The 16,214-nt window shown below is 41.0% G+C and overlaps 1 protein-coding gene across 1 annotated transcript in view; it reads right to left on the bottom strand.

Annotated features, from left to right (window-relative positions):
- LOC103080821 (cytochrome P450 3A29-like) overlaps positions 1-16,214 on the bottom strand; it is a 29,534-nt gene that overhangs the window by 1,103 nt on the left and 12,217 nt on the right. Inside the window, exons 8-12 of the mRNA XM_007468878.1 lie at positions 14,267-14,394; positions 13,101-13,167; positions 7,153-7,313; positions 4,285-4,511; positions 1,678-1,840 (exon numbers count right to left, since the gene is read on the bottom strand). Of these exons, the coding sequence (XP_007468940.1) occupies positions 1,678-1,840; positions 4,285-4,511; positions 7,153-7,313; positions 13,101-13,167; positions 14,267-14,394 (746 nt within the window). The remainder of the gene's footprint in view (positions 1-1,677; positions 1,841-4,284; positions 4,512-7,152; positions 7,314-13,100; positions 13,168-14,266; positions 14,395-16,214) is intronic.

Genomic DNA, 16,214 nt, shown 5'->3' on the forward strand with positions numbered 1-16,214 from the left:
TTTGGGAGCATTGTTCCTGTTTTTTTTTTTTTTTTTTTTTAACATTTCCTGTCTCCCAAATAAATGTAATGTGGTGAACTTCTGATGACCTACAGTGTTTGTTCCAGTACTTTTAGCCCTTCTCTCAACCAGTCACTCCTTCAGTGTTGGGGGAACCAACAGAGTGACCTTCTAATCTCAGTTGACTGAAGGGCAAGCAAATTGTCGTGGAGGGAGAAGACCCAGCCTGTGGATGCCTGGGTGGAGCTTCAGGGAGCATCTGCCCTTCCCAGGTGTGCCAGAGGCCCCCTTTCTCTCAGGGCTAAGTCCCCTGTCTGTACACACGTACAGGACGGCCACACAGATGCCCACAAGTAAAATGGAAACCGTCTCTATCCTCCACTTCCCTGAGAAAGCCTACCCAATGGGAGGAGCTGCTTATTAAATGTGTGACTCCTAGAAATAAGCCTTCTTATAGGGCCATGTTTGAGATGAAAAAATGGTAACTGCTCTTTGTGTTCTTCAGGAGAGATTCCAGGTCTTTCTATAAATGTAACACCTTGTTATTTTAAAATTTCAAATGACATGCATATATGCCCCCTGCAGATAGACATACACACGTACACCAGGCATGTACACAAATGTCATTTGTTAAATTTCAAAAGTTCAAATTGTTCACAATTTGTATCCAAGAACTCGAATCAACTGCACATCTAACTCCTTAAGCATTTGCTGGGTGACCGGGAGGCATCGTTCAGAGTTTACGAAAGGAATAAAATGAGAGGCTACAGTTAAAGACGTTCATAGGTATAAAGAAAACATAGGAACCAAACTGGATGGTTCCATGACAAAGTGTTAAGTTAGGTAGTAGGAACCATGATGCCAGCCTGTGGTGACTGATACAGAGCAGAGGGGAGAGTGGGCTGTGGACTGGGTGGGGAAGGCTCCATGGAGGGGCTCGGGATTGAGCTAGAACTTGAAGGGGGAAGGATAGAATGGGGGCGGGAAAGAGCACACATAGAGTTATTATTAGAATGTAAAGGGAGCCCATCTTGATGGCAGCAGTACCCCTGGAAGGTGAGGGGGCTGTGGGAGTCCTTCACATCTGGCAGAAATGCTTTCAATCAGGGGTTCTCACTGTGGCTGCACAGGAGAATCCACGGGAGTGGTTTGATGCCACACTCTGGGTGAATTATTTTAGAAAGTCTGAGATGACTTAGGCATCAGGGCTTTTTTAAAGCTCCCCATCAATTTCATTATACAAGCAGGGGCTGAGAACCACTGCCAGGAGAGCTTCTGTAAGTTCTGGTGGATAAGAGCATCACTGAAGAGCCATGACTGTGCTCTCATGACTGTGCACACACTTCCCTTCCTTCCGGTGGACTTGAAACCAAATTTAAGATGTTTCTGAAGTTCAATGCACTGTGTGTAATCATCTCATGCTAACTGCATTGACTCTAGGTGACCTTTATAGTTGGGTCATTACAAAGCCACAGGCTTAGCCATCCAGAGCTGAAGGACACTTAAAGGTCACAGATGGCTCCAAATACATTCATGTCCAATATGACAAATTATTCCTTGAATAGAACACATTCATATATATGTGTGTGTGTGCATATATATATGATATCTATCTATCTATATCAGTTTTAAAAACTCACAATAAACACAATTAATGCAGCTAGGTAACTGTCTGACCTGTGTTTCTTTGCAAGGTTTGAAGGAGAAGTTCTGCAGGACTTTGACAGCAGCAAGTTTCACGTTCATGATACCAAGTCTCATACCAATGCAGTTTCGGGGTCCAGTTCCAAAAGGCATGTATGTGTAAGGATGTCTGCTCTCCTTGTTCTTCTTACTGAACCTGGTTCCACAACAGTAAATGAAACAAATTAATGAAACAGAAAAACCACAAGAGCTCAAAGTCTGAGGCTTAACTTAAGCACTCAGCTAGTAGCATTAGGGGTGCCTGTGTGAGCTAGTCATTGAATCCTGCTGTGGTGATTTTGCTATGAGAAAGGTAAACTCCAGATCCTTCCCATTCCCCGGACCCTATAGGAGCTTTCAGTCCTGTTGAGGAGATGAGATGAATGCTGTTTAAAAAAAAATTTATCTCTAAACACTAAATTTACATTCAGGCAGTGAGATGTTCATGCTCTGAACTGATTGAAGGAAATGTGGGTTCCTGCCTCCATGCACACTTATGTCGGTCATGTGCTCATGGGGGAAGGAAGCAGGAGAATCATCTCCCAGGATTTAAATTGTCATTTCCCCCTTGTATTCCCTTCCTTCCCGTCCCCTTGTGTCTGTCGTCTGTCTGTCTCCCCCACAGCACAGAATGCTTAGGTCACATTTACATAACTATATGATGCTACTATAGAATAACCACTAATTTCCTTGTCTATCTGTTCCACTAGCCTATAAATTCCTTGATGGTTAGACCTCTGTTTTATTCAAATTTGACTCCTCAGTATTTGAATATATTAAGGAAAAATATGGAATTGTGGAAAGTGATAATAGCATTGCGATTATGTATATTTTAAAGAGTCCCTACTTTGCAAAACATTTTGGAATATTTACAGACACTGTGACTTCAAATAATATGGGTAGATGGAGGAGGGTAGCAGTAGCATGTGGATGGAGCAGAGACATGGGATCGTTGTTGGGCAGGGAATGGGCACATATAGATACATTAAAAGTCTTCCACAGACTAGTGCCTATAGAATATACTTGTGCATATGTCAAAAATTCTCCATGATAGGCTCTTTTGTAAACATTTGGATTTCTCACTGCCTGGCCGAGTCCCTGACATGCAGGTGGGCACTAACTCTCTGCTTGACGACTGAATGAATCAAAAATGAACTGGGAGATTAGGATTGACATAAATACACTACCATGTGTAAAATAGATAGCTAGTGGCAACCTGCGGTATAGCACAGGGAGCTCAGCTCTGTGCTCTGTGATGACCTAGAGGGGTGGGATGGGGGGGAGGGAGATCCAAGAGGGAGGGGATATAGGTATACATATAGCTGATTCACTTTGCTGTGCAGCAGAAACTAACACAACATTGTAAAGCAACTATACTCCAATAAAAAATAAATTAATTAATTAAGTGAACCAAAATGAACAACAGCAACAGCAAAAAAGAAATAACAGTGAGTGGTCTCTGGTTTTAGGTTCGTGAAGCTGCAGGAGAGGGAGCTACTGAGCTTCAGGGAAACACAGAGGTTCCCTGGGCCAGAAAACAGAGGACTTGGTCCACTCGAACTTCCTGTTTCAAGAAGTGCTATGTGTAGAGGTTATGCTAGCACTCAGGACACTAGGGCGAACAAGATAAAGTCCTTGCCATCAGGGAGCTTATAGTCAGGAGCTCATAAAAGTCTAGATCCCAGCTAGTGCCCTAAAATATTCATCTCAAATTTTGCTCACTGTACAATAAGTGGGAAACATCAACTCTTTCCAGAGTCCAATCTGTACCGAAGCAGACCTTGACTCTGAATTCCCAAAGAGGATGCTCAACCCCTCCAAGGAGGAAGTCTCAGACATCTAGAGAGCAGAGGACTTCTCTTTGGAAGGTCACCAAGTACTGAGGTAGAAGGGAGCTGGCCCAGGTGTGCAGCCACAGACAGAACCAGGGCACCTGTGTGCACCTCCGTCCTCAGTGAGGCTGCCTGAACCACCAGGGATGAGACCTCTAGGTCCCCAGCCTGCACTCTCACAATAATGCTAGAGGAAATGTAGCCAGTGTTTAAAGAAATGGAAATGTGGGAACATTAGTGATGAATTCAAAGAGCTAAGGAGAACAGACAGAAAAACTTAAGGAAATAAAAAGCCTATACAGCTAAAATAAGATAGTGGTTACGTAAATTATGGCATATGCATATAATCACTTATATAATTAGATAGATAGATAGATAGATACACACACAAATTCACATAGAATGTTGTTTACAGTTTACTGTTAAATCAAGTAAGCAGTTCAAAACCAAATTAAATATACTACCATTCTAGTTTAAAAAATCTATATATGCCTAGACAAATGTCCATGCGGACATACATCATATTATCAATGAGGCTTATCTTAAGGTATTAGGAATGTACACAGCTATAATTCTTTTTTCTAGTCCACAGTTTGTAAAATTTGATTCGAACAATGATCACTCTTATATTAAGAAAAAACGTCAAACAATAAAAAGATGCACAAATAAATGATGGTACAATCCCTCATTTGTCTCCTACAATGAGAGGTATCTAATATGCTGGAACCACTCTGGATCAGAGAGGGTTCGCTTCCCTGGGTTCTCCTACCTTTCAGGACGGAACTCCTCAGGCTCTGGCCAGTGTTCCGGATCTCTGTGAAGAGTGAAGAGTGGCACCATCACCACTGTCCCTTTGGGAATCAACACCCCATGGACTTCCACATCTTTCTTACAGACTCTCTCAAGTCTAGCAGTAAGTGGGAATAATCTGAGAGATTCATTCAACACCATGTCAAGATATTCCATCTGTTCCAGGGACTCATAGGTGGGAGGTGTCTGGAAGAAAGAAATAGATTTTGATAAATTGAGATTGGGATCAAACTTCAACTCAGTCTAAATAGTCCTATTTAAATGGTAGGAGCTCCAGAGAATAATTGCAACTGGTAAAGGACCTTAACATTTATAGATGTTATAATATCTATCATGTCCTTTGACCTGCTCAGTGGCCCACTGAGATGTGTGGAGTGGTTATGACTATACGAGAACATTGGGACGATTCCCTAAACAGGGCCTGAAATCCCGCACATTATTAGGCAGTGTATTTTCTTTCTCACGAGAACAAACGTGACCGATAGACTATGACCCTTAGTCTCAAGTGAAATGTGCCAAAGTCACTGTTTCCTTTCAAAAGAGGCCACCCATCTGTACCAAGGGAAGAAATGTATAAGTGCAAATCCTCTATTCCACATAAAATTTTTACTTGAGAAATCTCGTTTACTAATTCTTTTGACTATACCTATAAAATCTGAAAATATTTTATGATTTTAAAACTCTATAAATAATTTAGGGAGAAACAAGTTGCTTTTCTTGCGTTATGCGGGCCTCTCACTGTTGTGGCCTCTCCCATTTGCGGAGCACAGGCTCCGGACGCGCAGGCCCAGCGGCCACGGCTCACGGGCCCAGCCGCTCCGCGGCATGTGGGATCCTCCCGAAACGGGGCACGAACCCGCGTCTCCTTCAACGGCAGGCGGACTCTCAAGCACTGCGCCACCAGGGAAGCCCACAAGTTGCTTTTTAAACCAAATATGCAAAAGAAGGGTAAAATGGGTGCTACGAGGAACACAATTTCAGATCCAGGGGTTACAAGAGGATGAGAACCCTACCCTTAGCCACAGCTTCTGTTGCTGGAACAGTCTCCTATTGTCCCTTCAGGGGTGACTGTAAGGTCTGAAAGTCTAAACAAGCCACTCCAGCCCCAGAGGCCAGCTCTCCTCACACCACAAAGAATTCCAATTTTGGCAGAGATCTGAGACCAGTGTGGGTGACACGTGGCTGTCACGTGGGGTTATATTTAAGGGGCAACATTGTAGAGGGTAAGAGTTGGCTCAGGAGACAGACACCCTGGCACATAGGTTGGCGTTTTCACCACTAGGTACACGGCTAGTATGTGAAAGTATTTCATCTCTCTGTCGCTCAGGTTTCTGAAACGTTACATGGAGATAATTAGAGTTGACACTTCATAGGCTTGTGTGGCAGAGACACTCACTGCTCACCCAGTATCCATGTAGTCCCTGTATTTCCCAGCCCACTTGAAGTTACAGGAAACCAGCTTTGCCAATGGGCTGTGAACTGAGACGATTATGTCAGTTCGGGGACAAATCATTTGAAAAGCCAGTGAGCAACGCTCGAGTCCCTTATTCCCCAGACAGCAGGAAGTCCTCATGTTCCAGATAAGGCAGCTACAGGAAGGTGGAGCCTCTTAGCCTGTATCCCCAAGTAACGCTGTGGAGCAGAGCTGCCCGCTCTCATCCTCCACTAACAATCCATGTTGGTCGTGTAGATGTGGGTTAGAAGTAAACCTCTGCTCTGTAAAGCCACTGAGATTTGAGGGCTAACCTGTTACTGAGGCATAACCTAGCTTCTCCTGACTTATACAGAATTTTATGAAGATTAAATTCGTTTATAAATAGCATCTAGAACAGACATATATAGTAAAAAAGCAAATGTTGGCCAATAGTGTTCTTGTCATTGTATTATTATAAAAGAGGAAGAAGACAAGGCTTTAGCAATTCTCTCTTGCCTGGTGACCATCTTATTACAATGAAAAGAATTGCAATATGTGGTTTACCAGAGAAGACAGATCATCTCTAATTTAGTTAGGCACTACGATCTATCCTTACCTTATATTTGAAGGACCCAGGACCCTGAAAGGTGATAAAATTTGTCCAAAACCACAGCCAAGACTCAAACTCACATCCTCTGTTTCCTACTTTAAACCCTTTGTTGTTACAAGGCTCCTCCTAGTCTGCAGTGTATCCAGGGCGGTAGACTGAATTAATGGTCCCAGTTCTCCAGCCCTTCCTTGGTCCATGCCCTTTGCCATCTACCTTTGTGGCTCCCTCCCATTCTGACTCTGGGGTTGGCCAGGTGGTTTGCTTTATACCAGTGGAAATTTGGCTAAGTGTGATGCTAGGAGAGTTTTGAAAATCACCCATATGATTGGACTTTTGGTTCTTGCCATCTACCATTGCCTAGAGAAGTAAACACATGGAGATTGAGAGGCAGGAGAAGCGAGTGTGGAGTTGAGTCAGCCTAGCCAGCTTAGCCAAGGCCAGCCTACATCAGCCAACAGCCAGAACCAAGCAAATCTAGCCAATATCAGCACATAACTATGTGGGCACTAGAGCAATAGATGCTTACTGTTAGACGCCACTGAGGTTTTGTAATTTTTATGTGGCATTATTGTGATAACTGATATGCCAGGACCAGCACTTGTTTCAAACCACTTATATTTCTGTGAGTAGTACGCATTACCTATGTTTTCCCCCTTTGTGTTTGACTCTTGAGATCCTTCCTAAACAGCACAAGTGAAAATTTTGATACTTATGCTTTTTGCAAAAATCTCCTGAGAAGTGGCAAGGAGACATTCGTGCTAAGGCTTCACTTTGCCCCTCCCTCTCCAGGTATCATCACTCACCTTACTGGGGAGAGCTGCATCAATCTCCTCCTGCAGCTTCTGCTGGATGTCCGGGTGAGTGGCCAATTTATAGAAAAGGAACGAAAGAGCCTCAGTGGTGGGCTCATAGCCACCAAAAATAAAGATAATACCTTGGGCCACCATTTCTGGGTCAGACAGAGCTAAAAGGGGAGGAGAGACATTGTAGGTAAAGCATGTCAATATAAAACATCACAGGTTAGAGGATGAGAGATCCAAATGAGACTCCCAAATCCCTAGGGGAAAAAAATGGAAAAGCAATTCAGAGCAAAACTGGGAGTGGTTTGCACTCTCATGTCTGTTTTACAGAGCCAGAAACAGGCAAACCTTTTCTTTTTTTTTTTTTTTTTTTTTTTTTTTTTTTTTTTCTTGCGTTATGCGGGCCTCTCACTGTTGTGGCCTCTCCCATTTGCGGAGCACAGGCTCCGGACGCGCAGGCTCAGCGGCCATGGCTCACGGGCCCAGCCGCTCCGCGGCATGTGGGATCTTCCCGAAACGGGGCACGAACCCGCGTCTCCTGCATCGGCAGGCGGACTCTCAAGCACTGCGCCACCAGGGAAGCCCGGCAAACCTTTTCTTAATCCACTTTTTCCTCAAGGTCTGTACTATACTTGGCCCTCTGCTCCTGGTTATGCCACACTTTCCACCAACACCGCTGAGTAATTTCAAGAGATATAGCATTTCTGTCTAACACACACAGCATTATCAGTATGCCCCTTGGAGAATCCTAAATGCACTTTAGCTACAAACAGTATGGGGTAGCCATGTTTTTCCTTTTTAAAAAATTAAATTATTCTAGCTAAAGTATAACATGAATTTTTTTGAGAAAGTTTGCAATACTAAGGCTGTACTGCAGGGAAAATTAATAGAAGACTTGGGGCACAAGTCTTCAAATGGATGATCACAGATATACAGAAACTACAGAAAAAAAAAAGCAAAGCTAGAAGAGTGCTGATTGATCTTAGTCTAATCAATGGCATTAAAATAGCAAAAGAAAGAATGTGTCCTTAGAAGGGCATTGGCCAGCACGCAATATAGAAAAATAGGATCCAGGGAGTGGAATTAGCAATGCTTATTCAATTATGACCTGAATGTCATCTTCCTCAGTACAAGCCCCCTGTCTTTGCTCTCCTTTGTGCTCAGCAAACAGCCCTTGTGATTACAAATTGGTCTCCATTTTTATTTTCTCCTGAGAAAATCCAAGCATGGTCAGGCTCCAATCTATTTGATGGGACTATACTAGATACTTAGAACACTCAGATCAACATGGTACCTGCCCAATCATGTAATTCACAACTAAAACAATACAAAATGAGTGGAAGAAAGATCTACAGAGTTCTGATTTCCCCATGATGATTTCTGTGAAGCTGTTGTGGGTAAATTCAACTATCAAATTCTTTCCCCCAGTTAGCATAAACCCTAGGATACTAAAAGTTTAGAGCTGTACTGTCTAATATGTGGCTATTTAATTTAAATTTTAATTGATTAAAATTAAGTACAATTTAACATTTAGTTCTTCTGTGGCATTACCCATATGTTCAATAGCCACATGTCTAGTGATTACTGTATTGAACAGTGCAGATATGGAATATTTCCTACAGAAATTTGTATTGGACCACGTAGTTAGATAGATGTCAGATAGATAAGTAGATAGATAGATAGACAGAGAGATAGACAGGGACATAGTTGTGGATATATTTACAGTGGTGTGCTAGAGTCATCTCATCCCTCTCTCAAGAACCAATCTGTAAAAATCTAAGAATATTGTGAGATGGTTGTCAAACCATTGGTATCTTGAAATTAACCAAGTGTGAGTATTCATATCATGGAAATAAACTAAAAACCAGGGCATTCTTGTTTTAAAGAGACGTTGTGTTTACATCACTGGTTATGAGTAGATATAGACATACTTGTGGCTTCCCTGGTGGCACAATGGTTAAGAGTCCACCTGCCAATGCAGGGGACATGGGTTCGAGCCCTGGTCCGGGAAGATCCCACATGCCGCAGAGCAACTAAGTCCATGAGCCACAAATACTGACTCTGCGCTCTAGAGCCCATGTGCCACAACTACTGAGCCCATGACACAACTACTGAAGACTGTGCACCTAGACCCCGTGCTCCATAACAAGAGAAGCCACCGCAGTGAGAAGCCCGTGCACCGCAATGAAGAGTAGCCCCCGCTCTCTACAACTAGAGAAAGCCCGGGCACAGCAACAAAGACTCAACGCAGCCAAAAATAAATAAATAAAATAAATTTAAAAACCAAGCAAGCAAAAAAAGAAATACTTATGTTCATCAGTCTTGTGTAAATATATTTGATGATATGTTTGATGGTCTTTGTCCACCGAAAGGATGTAGAAGCAAAGAAACCATAGTAGAAATGAACACTCCTAGATCCCAGGTTTTGATTTCTAAATACCATTTCTCACTAAAGGAAACCAGAGCTCCTTTCAGGACTAGTCAAGGGAAACAGAATAGATACCTGGAACGTCTTGCATCAGAATAGAGACACAGATGTAGAGAATGGACATGTGGACATAGGGGGAAAGGGGAGGGTGGGACAAATTGGGAGATTAGGTTTGACATAAATACACTATGTACCATATGTAAAATAGATAGCTAGTGGGACCCTGCGGTATAGCACAGGGAGCTCAGCTCAGTGCTCTGTGATGACCTAGTTGGGCGGGATGGTGGGGGATGGGAGGGACGTCCAAGAGGGAGGGGATATATGTATATATATAGCTGATTCACTTCATTGTACAGCAGAAACTAACACAATATTGTAAAGCAACTATACTCCAATAAAAAAAAGAAAGCGAGGAAGTTCTCAGAAAATTATACTCTATATACGATAATGGTGGATACACGTCATTGTACATTTGTCAAAACCCATAGAAAGGACAACACCAAGAATGAACCCTAATGTAAACTATGGACTTTTGGTGGTAATAATATGTCAATGTATGTTCATTGACTGTAACAATTGTACTTTGATGTGATCTTTTGGTAGTGGAAGAGGCTGTGTGTAGGTGGGGGGAGGATGTATGTTTGAAATCTCTGTACTTTCCCCTCAATTTTGCTGTGAACCAAACTGCTCTAAGAATAGTCTATTGGGGAAAAAAAATTTAAGAATAAAAAAAGAAATAAAAAAGGATACAGGAGCCTACTTAAAAGGGATCCAGTGGACAAACCTGAGAGAATTTTAGAACCAAAGTTAAAAATGATATGAGAATAAACTAATGATGAAAAATCTGAAAGTGAAATTAAGAAAACACTTCCATTTACCACTGCAACAAAAAGAATAAAATATCTAGGAATAAACCTACCTAAGGAGGCAAAAGACCTGTATGCAGAAAATTATAAGACACTGATGAAAGAAATTAAAGATGATACAAATAGATGGAGAGATATACCATGTTCTTGGATTGGAAGAATCAACGTTGTGAAAATGACTCTACTACCCAAAGCAATATACAGATTTAATGCAATCCCTATCAAACTGCCAACAGCATTTTTCACAGAACTAGAACAAAAAATTTCACAATTTGTATGGAAACACAAAAGACCCTGAATAGCCAAAGCAATCATGAGAACGAAAAATGGAGCTGGAGGAATCAGGCTCCCTGACTTCAGACTATACTACAAAGCTACAGTAATCAAGACAGTATGGTACTGGCACAAAAACAGAAAGATAGATCAATGGAATAGGATAGAAAGCCCAGAGATAAACCCATGCACATATGGTCACCTTATCTTTGATAAAGGTGGCAGGAATGTACAGTGGAGAAAGGACAGCCTCTTCAATAAGTGGTGCTGGGAAAACTGGACAGGTACATGTAAAAGTATGAGATTAGATCACTCCCTAACACCATACACAAAAATAAGCTCAAAATGGATTAAAGACCTAAATGTAAGGCCAGAAACTATCAAACTCTTAGAGGAAAACATAGGCAGAACACTCTATGACATAAATCACAGCAAGATCCTTCTTGACCCATCTCCTAGAGTAATGGAGATAAAAACAAAAATAAACAAATGGGACCTAATGAAACTTCAAAGCTTTTGCACAGCAAAGGAAACCATAAACAAGACCAAAAGACAGCCCTCAGAATGGGAGAAAATATTTGCAAATGAATCAACTGACAAAGGATTAATCTCTAAAATTTACAGGCAGCTCATGCAGCTCAATAACAAAAAAATAAACAACCCAATCCAAAAATGGGCAGAAGACCTAAATAGACATTTCTCCAAAGAAGATATACAGACTGCCAACAAACACATGAAAGAATGCTCAACATCATTAATCATTAGAGAAATGCAAATCAAAACTACAATGAGATATCATCTCACACCAGTCAGAATGGCCATCATCAAAAAATCTAGAAACAATAAATGCTGGAGAGGGTGTGGAGAAAAGGGAACACTCTTGCACTGCTGGTGGGAATGTGAATTGGTTCAGCCACTATGGAGAACAGTATGGAGGTTCCTTAAAAAACTAAAAATAGAACTACCATATGACCCAGCAATCCCACTACTGGGCATATACCTTGAGAAAACCATAATTCAAAAAGAGTCATGTACCAAAATGTTCATTGCAGCTCTATTTACAATAGCCAGGACATGGAAGCAACCTAAGTGTCCATCAACAGATGAGTGGGTAAAGAAGATGTGGCACATATATACAATGGAATATTACTCAGCCATAAAAAGAAATGAAATTGAGTTATTTGTAGTGAGGTGGATGGACCTAGGGTCTGTCATACAAAGTGAAGTAAGTCAGAAAGAGAAAAACAAATACCGTATGCTAACACATATATATGGAATCTAAGGGAAAAAAAAAAAAGGTCATGAAGAACCTAGAGGCAAGACGGGAATAAAGACACAGACCTACTAGAGAATGGACTTGAGGATATGGGGAGGGGGAAGGGTAAGCTGGGACGAAGTAAGAAAGTGGCATGGATATATATACACTACCAAATGTAAAACAGATAGCTAGTGGGAAGCAGCTGCATACCACAGGGAGATCAGCTCGGTGCTTTGTGTCTACCTAGAGGGGTGGGATAGGGAGTGTGGGAGGGAGGGAGATGCAAGAGGGAAGAGATATGGGAACATATGTATATGTATAATAACTGATTCACTTTGTTATAAAGCAGAAACTAACACACCATTGTAAATTATACTCCAATAAAGATGTTAAAAAAATGATATGAGAGTAAATTACACATGAGAATGTACTGATATAGATAAATAAATAAATGATGGGGGAGAATGGAAAGCTCTCCCTTAAAATAGAAAATCAACTGATAAATACAGAAGAATGATGAAATTACAAATTCATTTTGCAAACATCACAGTAATGAAGTTTTCAGTCAAAAACCATCTGTGGATGATAAAACTAGTAGGTGACAATTTGAAAAGGAACACTATATTTCCAGTCTCAAAGGCTTCTCCCACCAGCTACTTGTTAATGACAAAGGAAAAAACTGAACTTTACAGTAGACTAAGCTAGTGAACACAACTTTAACCAAGTGTTCCAAGTTAAGGTCATCAACACTGGGGCAATGTTCCTCCTGATGGGATGAAGCCTTGATGCAAATTTCCAGGCAGAGGTTCTGACTCACTGGGTCCGGAGGAGCCTGAGAATTGACATTGGAAACAAGCTCCCCAGAGGTTCGGCTGCAGGTGATCCACAGACCATGACTGACTGATGGGCATGACATCCTTGTTATACTTGCCCTTCGAGCTCTGAACAAGGTTGTGCCTGCGTACTTCTAGAAAGTACCTCTGGCTACCATTTCTTTCTGACCATGTGTCTTCCTTCAATCTGGCAGAAATCCCCAGCTGCCTGGAAAACTTCCTGCACATTTTTAGAACCACACCCTAGCTCTGCGCCTCCCCACAGCGGCCCCTCGTAAGCTCTCCCTGGTTACCTTTACGGGTGTCCACATCTTTGGAATTCTGAGAGTTAATCATCAGCTGAAGAAAATCCACTCGGTGCTAGAAGCAGAAAGAGAAATGTCAATGACTGAAAGTCACCTGTGAAGTCAGAAATAAATCAGGCGTGTATATTTCACCTCTTTCCTGAGAATATGGCCCCTTAAAGAGCAGAAGGCTGACGAGTACTGACTGAGGACTCAGTGAACAAAACATCCACCTACAAATCTTGGAGCCCGTGATGTTTCCTTGAGAGAAACCCAGCCATCACGCTCGACTGCTTTTTGATCCTCACTCTCTCTGATCTTTGGTTTCTCTGGTTTTTGAAACAGCTTCTTAACCAAAGAGTTACCTGCTCTCTCTCCTGTCATACCTGTTTGCTCAGGAGAGCAAGAAGAAAAAAACCTCAATCCTTTTTTTCCCTCCAGCTTTAATCTTAAGGAATGGCCACATAAATTAATACCCAGACATTTGCAGAGTTCACTGGCAGCTTTTGTATAAGCAGCTTCAAGAGCCCCATCCTTCCAGAATGCTACACAACTTTCAGTGCTTTCCTGGGATACCCAGCCCTGTCCCCCTGACCTGCAGACATCCTTGTGCTGGCCTCCAGGCCTCATGAGGCAAAGCTGGCTCACCCAGCTTGCAGCCTCATTGCCAGCAGAAGACCCCTGCCCACCCCAGCCTATGAGAGGGCTCAAATTTAACACAGACTACACTCCACCAGGTGCCTGACGGGGCATTCCATCGGAAAATCTGTAAAATAGGAGGCTCGGATTTGAAGTGAATCTTTGCCAATCTAATATTTGGTGAAATATGAGTAAAATCATTTATAAACAGTCATTTTTATCCTTTGACAATTTATTGAAGGGAAATGGTAAAGTCTTAACTCGACAATATTTATGCAGTGATATACTAATTGGCACACCTATTTTAAACTTAAACATTTCTCTCTGACTCATTTTCTTATCTTCTTCCCCAAAGAACTTACCCCCAAAGGTAAATTATATATTTATTTACCCCCAAAGTTTAGAACTCTTCTACTCTAAAATCTGTGGTTCTCTACCTACCTTAAAAAATGCTGAGATGTGCATAAGTCATGTGTATACAGCTCAATAAATTACCAAAAGGTGAACACCCTCATGTCACCACCACCAGATTTTACCGTTTCTTTATCTTCGAGGCGACTTTCTTTCATCCTTTTTATAGATTTTGTGATAAAATTCACAGCATTTTTTGGGAACACAGAGAGATTTAATATTTCAAAGACTGGACGAAGGAATGGAAAAAGTGCTGTAAGGGAAAAGATAAAAGGAAAGCAGAGTAAAAATGCAAAGTTTACCTGGAGCAATTATAATTTGCGCTACCAATCAAAGAGTAAGAGACACCAGGGTTCTCAACCAGGATCGGTCCCTCTATGACCTTTGCTCAGACTTCCAAGCCAAGGCCTGAGCAAGGGCAAGTCCACATATAGGGGTCATCACTATAGTAGTGAGATCAGTGGTCCTCCCTCTATCTTTCACGTGACCAGAGGAACAGGATTACATTTTGGACTTCATTGACTTTTATCTACTGAACTACAGTTTCTTTGGATAAAACAGACCATAGTCTGCTACTTCAATTAATCATGGTGTTCAAAAAAATAATGGGATAGATTTAATACAGTGTATGTCTTTCAGCCATAATGGAATGTAATTTGAAATCAATAACAGAAAGAAAATTGGGAAACTCACAAATGTGAGGAAGTTAAACAATACACTCCTAAATAACCAATGGGCTGTAAAAGAAATCAAAAGGGCAAAAATCAGGAATTACTTTGAAGTGAATAAAAATGAAGTCAAGACATACCAAAACTGATGGAATGTTGCAAAAGGAGTGCTCAGAGAGAAATGTATGGCTTTATTTACCTACATTTTAAAAGAACGAAAATTTCCTATCAATAACCTAATAATTTTCCACCTTAACATTCTGAAAAAAGAGGAGCAAACAAAAACTAAAGCAAACAGAAGGAAGAAAATAATAAAGATGAGAGCGGAAACTAATGAACTAGAGAATAAAAAAACAATAGAGGAAAATCAATGAAACAAAAGGTTGATTCTTTTAAAAGACCTTTTTCGCTAGATTGACCAAGAGAAAAAGACAAAAGACAAATTGCCAGTGTCGAAACTAAAGAAGGGAGACTACCACTCACATTAAACAAATGAGAAGGACTATAAAGGACGCCATAAACAACTCTATGCCAATAAATACGATAACTTAGATAAAATGGACACAAACTACAGAAACAGATGCAAAAAAAAAAAAATAGACAATCTGAATAGACCTGTAAGAAGTACAAAGTTTTAGTTAGTAATCAAGAAAAAAACAACAATTTGACAAAGAAAAGCTCAGGTCCACATGGTTTCAATGGGGAATACTATCAAATATTTAAAGAAGGATTACAACAATTTTTCACAAACTCTTCTAAAAAACAAAAGAGGATGAAATACTTTCAAACTCATTCTACACAGCCAGTATTAATCTGATACAAAAACCAAGCACAGATAGCATAGGAAAAGGAAACTACAGACCAACATATCTTATGAACATGGATGCACAAATCCTCAACAAATGAACCCAGCAAAATATAAAAAGAGGTATACACCACAACAAAGGGGGGTTTAATTCAAGGAATGCAAGGTTGTGTAATACACAGTTTCAATAGCATAAAGAACAAAACCATATGACCATCTAAATATACAGTAAAAGCAACTGCAAAATCCAACACCCTCCTGTGATAATAACAGTCAGCAAAAAGGAACAGAAGGGAATTTCCTCAACCTGATGAAGGCCATCTACGAAAAACCCACATATAACGCGATACTTAATCGTCAAAGATTGGATGATTTCCTCTAAGTTTAAGAGCAAGACAAGGAAGCTTCTCTCACCACTTCTTCTCGACATTGTGCTAGAGGTCCTAGCCAGGAGAATTAGGGAAGAAAAAGAAATAAAACGTATCCATATAGGAAATGAAGATGTAAACGACCTCTATCATAAGATAACATAATCTTGTATATAGAAAATTATAAAGACTCCACTAAAAACTTGTTAGAACTAACTAACAAGTTCAGCAG

Source organism: Lipotes vexillifer, unplaced genomic scaffold (assembly GCF_000442215.2).
Source record: "Lipotes vexillifer unplaced genomic scaffold, Lipotes_vexillifer_v1.1 scaffold12, whole genome shotgun sequence".
NCBI lineage: Eukaryota > Metazoa > Chordata > Mammalia > Artiodactyla > Lipotidae > Lipotes > Lipotes vexillifer.